At 33.8% G+C, this 9,069-nt stretch overlaps 2 protein-coding genes across 2 annotated transcripts; both read right to left on the bottom strand.

Moving 5' to 3' along the window:
• Nucleotides 1-1,195: 1,195 nt before the first annotated feature.
• Nucleotides 1,196-2,840, bottom strand: LOC131656614 (uncharacterized). Its single transcript, XM_058926284.1, has 4 exons — nt 2,768-2,840; nt 2,528-2,666; nt 2,250-2,407; nt 1,196-1,346 (listed from the first exon to the last, which is right to left on the bottom strand). The coding sequence occupies exons 1-4, from the start codon at nt 2,815-2,817 to the stop codon at nt 1,208-1,210; spliced, it is 486 nt and encodes a 161-aa protein (XP_058782267.1). The 5' UTR covers nt 2,818-2,840; the 3' UTR covers nt 1,196-1,207.
• Nucleotides 2,841-2,912: 72 nt separating this feature from the next.
• On the bottom strand, nt 2,913-4,366 carry LOC131656613 (uncharacterized). The gene is made up of 4 exons (XM_058926282.1): nt 4,222-4,366; nt 3,349-3,616; nt 3,172-3,262; nt 2,913-3,096 (listed from the first exon to the last, which is right to left on the bottom strand). The coding sequence occupies exons 1-4, from the start codon at nt 4,240-4,242 to the stop codon at nt 2,931-2,933; spliced, it is 546 nt and encodes a 181-aa protein (XP_058782265.1). The 5' UTR covers nt 4,243-4,366; the 3' UTR covers nt 2,913-2,930.
• Nucleotides 4,367-9,069: the final 4,703 nt, after the last annotated feature.

The raw sequence follows: 9,069 nt of genomic DNA, 5'->3' as shown, positions 1-9,069 counted from the left end.
AGACTTTGAAAGTAAATAGCATGAAAGTAATTCGAAAATAAATGACGTTAAAATAAAGATACAGAAATGTAAATGGCAAGAAGTAAACGAAATGCAGTAATTCTGGAAGATAAAAACAAAAGATAATACACATGTATTAAAATGGTGGTGTCATACGTACATTTTCTCAGCGAACTCTTTCTCTTAACGCTTGATACTTGAGTAAATATGTGAGTGATTTGTACAAAATGAACACACAGAATCCTAACATTAAGACTCCTATTTATACTAGTTTCGACCTTAACGGTCCTATACTAATCTGCTGCCACGTTTCTCATCAGAACTTCCAGCGAAGCCATCTGTTATTGAACGGTTACGAAACCGTTTTCGAATTTCAAATCTTCCCGCCTGAGTCCGTTTTCGACGCGTGGCAGTGTATTAAAAACATTACGAAAACACGCTAAGTAGTAATACTTAAATACATATTCTATGAATTTTGTCTAAGTCCCGAAGACATATGCTTTCATTAATCTTTCAGCGTTCACTTATCTTCATCGAACTTAGAAGTCTTTATTTTTCGAAGCATGACCATCAGTAGCCATTCTTTTACTTTTTAAGGGATGGCCATCAGTAACCATCTTTCCTTCGATTCTCAACTCCTTCGAAGGACAAACAATACAAAACGAAATCTTCAGCTAACAGGGACATGGAGAAAATATCTAACAGCACCGGTTTTATTCAGCAGCCATAGAAATGATCATATAACAGGCTGTGATAGCTTGCAAGTGCAGCCACTGAAAATCAACAGCTTGAATTATGAGCAACTTGACAGCCAGACATCAATTTCCTAAGATACCTTGAATTTCCTGATATGCATTATCTCACACTCCAGCAAACACGATGAATACGGTATTTAATTGACAGAACAATATATTAGGGCGATAGATGGAGAAATTTCAGATCCAAAACCACTACGAAATAGATTAAACATAAGTTTTTAGAACATAGTTTTTACATAATGACCTCTTTTTTTTTTCTGTTTCATAAGTATTTTAACAGAATTATAGTCAAAAGCGGTCATTACAAATTTGTTTCATTTTTAACAGAAGGTTTGAAATCTCCCAACAAAAGGCAATATAAAAAAATGATAACACAAAATCCATGACTTTTCAACTCGTTACAATAACATGGCATCATGTAGCAGTTTTCTCCATCTTGATAATTTTTTTCAATTTCGTGGAGGAATGGTCTTCCTGCTGGATTTCAGAGCTGGCTGCATCTTCGGTAGAAATAGGAGGCGCAATTCTTTTAGTGGCGGAGGTTGGCGTAACAGGTTGAGGGTTAAGTTCTGATGTAATTTCAAGATCCTGAAAAAAAATAGTGGAAAACATATGTTATAGTAAAAAAAACAACATAATAATGATATAAGTTCTTATGCAATTTCAAGAGTAACCACAGTGAATGAACAGAATATAATCAATACAGCTGAGAATATAATCGATACATATATAAACAACAAATCCTTACGGCAACCACTGTCCAGTCCTCAATTGGTATAGCCTCATCGACACTCTCATCCAGCTGTGAATGAAGAGAACATTTGCAGATGTGAATAAAATATAAGTGGCACCCTTTTGATATGTAAATAAACATGTTATAGAAGTAAACGGCATACTTGCTTGATGATAGGAGCTTCACGGGATGGAGATGGAGCCTGTGAAAAGATTAAAAAAAATGGCTAAGATATATTTTTTAAGGAGGATCGTAACATAAAAACAACTGTCAATAATGATATTGTTTGTTATAAATACCATTTATTGTCCAAATGAATGCAAAAGCTTTAACATGACAGCTTCATCCCTGTATATAGAAACAACTGTTCCGTTATCCCAATCAGGTTGCCATTTGACCTTAAATCCCAATTTCAGGCCAACCAAACAATCCAATGCTACAGGATATTCCAATGGGTTTGTTACCCCAGCCTATACCAAATTGCAAAGTATTAGAATACTTGCAACATACATAAAAAAGAAGGATTGATAAAGCACAGACAATCATACCTCAAGAAGGGTGTTACGCATCTGAGCTGCTGTAACATCCAGAAGTTCTGTACACTCGCGGTCCCATAGAACAAATGTAGCTCGACATCCATTGTTGATAACATCAATGAGAATTCTATACCTATGAAAGTGTAATGAATGTTTAATAATTAACTGCATGATGAAGTAGGAGCAGGTAAATAATCTGGCATATGAATAAATAGATGCTACCTTAAAATTTCAGTTTCCGTAGAATGTCCGGCACTACAAACATAAGGTGGTTGATTTCCTTTTGCAAACTTTGGACAAGCATAGCATGCGAGGTAATACCAACCCCCTTGTGCAGCTTTAAGTCGTTTGATTTTACCAACGGTGACACATTGAGTGGTCTATAATGTGAACATATTGACAGATGGGAAAGAATGCACATAATGAGATTGTCTAGTTAGAAAATATCAAATAATCAGTGTGTTAAAAATATGAAATTGTATCAGTGGGATAGCACGCACAGTATTCAACTTTATAATATCACATAGAGGGAGAACAACAGCCTTAAGCATAAACTTGTCGTACGGGGTCATCTGTGAGTTCCCAGATGTCTGAGACAGTTGAGACATGGATGTATCTCCTAAACCAAGTTTTGGGATACTACCAGAAAAGAAGAATACATTATTAAGGAAATATAAAACATGTTATAGAATTGCAGTTGGCATGAAAAGATAATTAAGTTATATGCTATAGCGACAAACCTGTTAAAGAATTCCTTAATTTTAGCAAGATCATCATTGATGTGCAACATTGTTACATTAAATGTGTTTGAAACACACACATGATATTTTCCTACGAATAATGAAACATATAAAGTCAGAAAAAAACTTTTAAAAGCAGGGTCATGATACGGACAATGGATAGCTAAACGTGGAATTCAAGAAAAAGCAAAGACAATATACCTTCCTCTTTGACTTTTGCGAATTGCAAAACAATAACAGTTGGTGAAGAAAGATCTTTCCTTTGTTTATGGAATTCATGGAACTGCATAGCGTACCCCTCCCACAATGTACAATTAAGGATGTTATTGCTACACATATAAAGAACACAATGTCAAATTATGTAATTGCAGAGATGGTATGAAAAACCTATATTGCATACGTACCATAAATCGTTCAAGACCAAATTTATCTGTTGCTTCTTGTTTCCAGCTTGAATTTGAGTGTAACCAATTTCCGACACCATTCCTATGACATCTGAGGAAATCATGATATATCATATATAATATTTATCTTTGAATGCTTAAAAGTAGATTAGTAAAAGGAGAAAATATAATGCAGACCTATTAAAACATCCCTCTTCCATTTCCCAGTTAGAATTTCAGCGAAAGGTGTGAAGTTCAGGGGTTTAGGAGGTATGTCATGCTTGTTTATGTCAGTCACAGAAGTGCCACCAGTGAAAGTCAATAGGAATTTGTGTTCGGTAGGTTTGAACAACATATCATTCAAGGATACCTGGAAGTTAGCTATTGTATATGTGCTATTGACCATCAACACCGAATCAAACGCTTGTTTATACGCAGTAGGAACTCTACATTGAATATCACATCCCTGAAATGCAAAAAAATGAAGTGTTTCAAAATCAAGCAGTTAATACATGAAAGCATTGCAAAGAGTGAAAAGCCAAGTACTGTTAAGAATGTTTTAATCCAAAACAGAATACGTATTTCGTGTGAAAGGTTTGAAAATGGTTCCAAAACATGATGGTTAGTTCCAAAATGGTATATGGTTTGAAAACTATAAGTTAACCCTAGATTATCCACAAAGAAAAAACATAAACCATAAACCTAAAAACCATGAACTATGTTAAGAAGTTAAGCTTCTAAAAGGAAGCTTTTTTATACCATCATCTTCATAAACCATGAATCCGAAAGACACAGAATACCATAAAAACCATGAAACCGTAAACCATAACTTATAAACCAAAAAGAAAACAACTTGTTAAAGGAAATAACTTTCGGAACATCAATCTTAAAAAATGAGACCATCAACTATGTTTAGAACTTAAACTTCTAAAAGAACCTTTTGTATACCATCATCTTCAAAAATCAAGAACTTGTGAAAACAAAAACCAATAACACAGAGTCACAACCGGAAAATGAAACAACAAACCATTAAAATCGATGGGTCACAACAGCAACATAAATAAAACTTACTTCTTTATCGCATAGTATCATCTCAAAATGTTCCTTGTTCTTCGAAACAACGGTCCATTTGTGATGGATTCAAACAACGATTTTCCACAGCTCCTTCGAGTCGTTAATGTCCTTCACTTGCTCAAACGGTCTAGCCATATCTTCGGTTCTGAAAAATCGTTCAACGACGGAATGAGGACAGAAGAAGAGGTTGAAGTTCTTGGAGGCAGAGAAAGTTTCTTTTTGGCAAAATATCCTTTTTGGTCCGTTATGTTAACCTCGGGGTTCATTTTGGTCCCTTAACTTCAAAAAGTGTCATATTGGTCCCTTAACTCTTCAAAAGGTGTCATTTTAGTCCTTTTTGTCACTTTAGCGACGGAAAAACTGAAAAATCGGTCGCTAAAAATAATAAAAAAAAACAGTAAAACAATTTTGGAAAAAAATTAATAAAAACGTAAAAGCGTAATTTTTTTTTAATTTTTCCAATTTTTTATAATTCTTTTTCAATTTTTTTATATAATTTAAAAAAATCAACAAAATTAATAAAAAAGTTTTTAAAAAATATTAATTTTTTATTAAAAAAAAATAATAAAAAAATTTTTCAAAAAAAAAATTTGCAACGTTTGTCCGATAAGTTTTTTTTTTAGAGGGGGTAAACCGAATTTCGCCTATATGGCAGGGGGGTAAAGTAGTATTAACCCTTAATATTAAGATATGTTGTGTAAATTTAGTAAATGAAAATCATTAAAAAAAGGAAAGAAAAGAAATATGACAGCAAAGTCATACATTTTCCATCAGGTTGTCCAAAGCAACTTCACGACAAATTATCTCCTTTTCAAAACAACCTCAAAGACACCATCTTCAAAAGTTAAAAGGTTTAACTATGGTGGCAGGGCTCATAATATCAATTAAATTGTTGTTCAATTTCATTTGTAGCATGGCTTTGAGGCTATAAGAAACAGATGCAAGAGAGAAGAAAGGGGGAGGCCACAATTCCACTTATAACCATATGGCATATCATATGAGAATGACATATTTATATGAGAATGTGAGAATGAATCTGAACCATTGGATTTTAAAATAAATGGTAGAGATTATGGGTGATCTTTAGCCTGCATTTATTTAACACATTTTTTACCATATGAACAAATCAAAATAAATGATTGGTCAATTATTAAAAATGAGTTACAATACATCACTGATGTCAACATCTGCATATCCATATGACTCGTCCCAGGTTTGCGCCCTTCTAGTACTTTTTCTTTTTGAATTTTCAGTCCTCTATCCTTAAATAAAAACACGCTCTATCATCTATAGTATAAGAAAATTTACTGTTCTGGATTTCACGATAGTACCCTTTGATTATCTTAGTCTAAATTAATATATTTGGGGGCATAAAAAGTCTTTTGTTGGTTTTTTACGACCATATAATAATTTTAGTTGGCCCATAACAACATAAATTAAATAAATATATGTTCCATTTTTGTTTACTCTGACCACTTTACTTTTTGCCAGACTTCTTTATACCTCTTCACAACAAATCAACTCCAAATTGTCTCAATTACTGCTATCCCTTTCTCTTCTCTTCCCCAAATTCTCTTGAAACCCTAAATAATTCTGTTCAAAGCATGCTCTTCTTCTGCAGACATGAAGAGCTTCACACGCCACCCTCACTTGTCATGTCTTCCTTCACACACGTCTCCTACCATCTCTCTCATCAGGTTCTATACTTCTCCATCTCTCTTTCCAACCAATAACAAATACCTCTTCCAACAATCTTCTGCTCTCAAGTTCGCAAGTTCGCAATGGCAAGACCTTTCAATAAGCTGAATGACATCAATGAAAGTAAGGAAATATGGAAAATTGCAGTCAGAATCCATCACAAGTGGAGAGGTTTGTTTGTTGTATTTTGGATTTCACTTGAATTTTAGGGTTTACTTTCATATTCTATTATGGTGTTGGTGTTTGATTCACAAAGATTATATTTAGGGTTCTGGATTTCACGATATGATGTATCTCTCTCAAAGATAATATGATACAGTTTCAGCACATGTTCTTCTTCAATTCGTGTTTTCTTGTGAAGCTTTAATTTTTACGGTTTCGTTTCACATGTTCTTCTTTGATTCCTTTTTTATTCACATTTCTTTTATGTAGGGTTTCAGATAATATGATGTATGTGTCTCTACTTTCTTTCGCATAAACATTTGTTTTGGTCAATGACGTTAGTTTATTTATTTTTGTTTTATATTTCATAGTTTCGATAAATGTGAATTTTTTCTCTATTTTACCATATTTAATCTATTGAACATGGTTCATATTAGATGTGTAAATGATTAAATTTGGTTTAGTTTTACTTCTATTTGGTCTGTTATTATTTTGAATGCCTGTTCTTCAAACTTTTAGTCTTCAAGACTCATTTTGAACATGTATAGGTAATGATGCTACGATAACTCATGTCAATTAGCTTCAAATAAGTTGAAAAGCGAATAGTAATGTCACTTTTCTCAATTTTTCTGTTTCAGATTACTCATTATGTTACTATAGTAAAAACATTCAGACTCAAAGCTGCACCCGAGGGATGGTATTACCGAGCTTTCTATTATCTTTGAGTTGGTAGTTAGACTAATAGAATTGTGTTGAATTTATATGTTTGTTGCTTGAAAAACACATGCAATTCTTCACAATTCTTTGTCATTATTAACTATTTTTTCATAAGAATAATCATGTTCCTTATCTTACTGCAGGTTGTATTTGTTCCTGATTACAGTGTCAGCGTTGTTGAAATGCTAATTCCTGCCAGTGAACTGTCCCAACACATTAGGTATAGATAAATTGTTTTTAACAAAATATTTTACAATTAATTTACAATAAATTTAACAGTTTTGGTTTCTGAATGCTTTTTTTCTGAGCATTTAGCACAGCTGGTATGGAGGCCAGTGGAACAACCAACATGAAATTTGCAATGAATGGATGTGTACAAGTTGGAACTCTGGACGGGGCTAACATTGAAATAAGAGAAGAAGTTGGAAAAACAACTTATTACTTTTTGGCGCACGAGCTCAAGAAATTGTAGGGCTAAGGAAAGAAAGAGCAGAGGAAAAGGTAGGTTTATTAACAATCAGAAACCAGAATAATTGGTTCAATGCAATAGTTCATTTTCTTTCCCAAAATATATTTATCTAACGTTCAAAGAGTCTTCTATAGATCCTTTAAGGCATTGTTAATTAAGTCGAAGCCAACCAAATTAGGTAAAGAACTTTGTTTAGCTGCTTATGGAGCGTATGTGCGTCCTATGCCATATTCAAACGAGATTGGTTTGCGAATTCTTATAGGCGGGGTTGTCAGGGAGGCTGCTATGTTGGGGTACCATATAACTCTGTTGTTTTCATACTATGCTTATCATGGACCTGTTTTTCGAGTCTTGCTCAGGTTGAATCGTGGGAAGGTTCATGATAGTAGGTGACGAATTCTTGTGTTTCTTCTTGTCAAACTTACCATCCTTTCGTAAGAGTTTTCCTTTAACGGCCAAACCTTCGCCAACAGTCGAAGGTTTATGCTCCTTTCGTTCGTTCAGGTCCTTTGAATATAGGGCTGATTGGACTTCTTCAAAGGTCAGGGACTCCCTTCGATACAAGAGAGTTTCTTTGAAGTGAGCATGTGATCGAGGCAAAGTGCACAATAGTAACATCACTTGATCTTCATCATCGATCTTTACATCAATATTTTCAAGATTGAGAATCAGCTTGTTGAACATATCCAACTGCTCAACCAACACTTTATCTTCAACCATCTTGAATGAATACAAAGCTTGCTTCAGGTAGAGTCGATTTACCAGCGATTTGGTCATATACAAACTTTCAAGTTTTGCCCATAACCCTGATGCCGTCGTTTCCTTTAATACCTGCCGGAGAACCTTATCACCAAGGCTCAACAAAATTGCGTTGTGTGCTTTCTCGATCATATTCGTCTTCTCTGCTGCCGTTAATGCAGCATTCATGGCTGTCTCTCCCTTCAACGCTTCCAAACAACCCTGCTGAACCAGTAGGGCTTTCATCTTCAAGCGCCATAGACCGAAATCATTCACTCCAGTGAACTTTTCAATCTCATACTTTGTTGACGGCATCTTTTCCACGCTCACCGCACCAATTTGTTGTGAAAAACAATGTCAAGAACAAAATATAATAGGGAATTAGGGAAGATAAGAAGAACACAAGGAATTGGTTATAACTGCTATTCTTTTACTTTCTCTTAAAACAAGATTACAAGTTTACAAGAATAACAAATAACCTCTCCCACCCTAAATTAGGATTTGCAGCTTAGCAATGATGAGAGACTAGTATGCTATTTATAATAAAACCTAACATACTAACTAATGGGCTTTTTCAGCAAGGCCCATTACACAAGCTAACTTAATACACAAGCTAACTTAACAAATTAGGGTTTAAACACTAAAACCTAATTTAACATGCTAACAACCCTAGCATCTTCGACACAAGCATGTGAACAATCTCCGACTTCATGCTTAATCCTGTCGAACCATGAAGCTACCCTTCGACCATACTAGAGTTCGATCCAATATCTCACAACATCAATTTAGAATTTATATAAATTTACAACTTTATAACAATGTGTATATGAGTATTTATAAATAACTTTTCTTAATTGAAACACCTCAAATTACTTGTGTGAGTGTATATTATAAATAACTTACTAAAAATTATTTATTTATTATCCTACCTATTTTTTGTATATAATAAACAAAAAACTTTAAAATATGGGTTATGCTAATATGTGCTCTTAGAACACATGTTAAGGATACTATAATTAAAAAAATTAAATATTATTATTATTATTATTAGTAGGAGAGTT

Source organism: Vicia villosa, linkage group LG3 (genome assembly GCF_029867415.1).
Source record: "Vicia villosa cultivar HV-30 ecotype Madison, WI linkage group LG3, Vvil1.0, whole genome shotgun sequence".
Lineage (NCBI taxonomy): Eukaryota > Viridiplantae > Streptophyta > Magnoliopsida > Fabales > Fabaceae > Vicia > Vicia villosa.
This window is presented reverse-complemented; position numbering and strand designations above follow the sequence as displayed.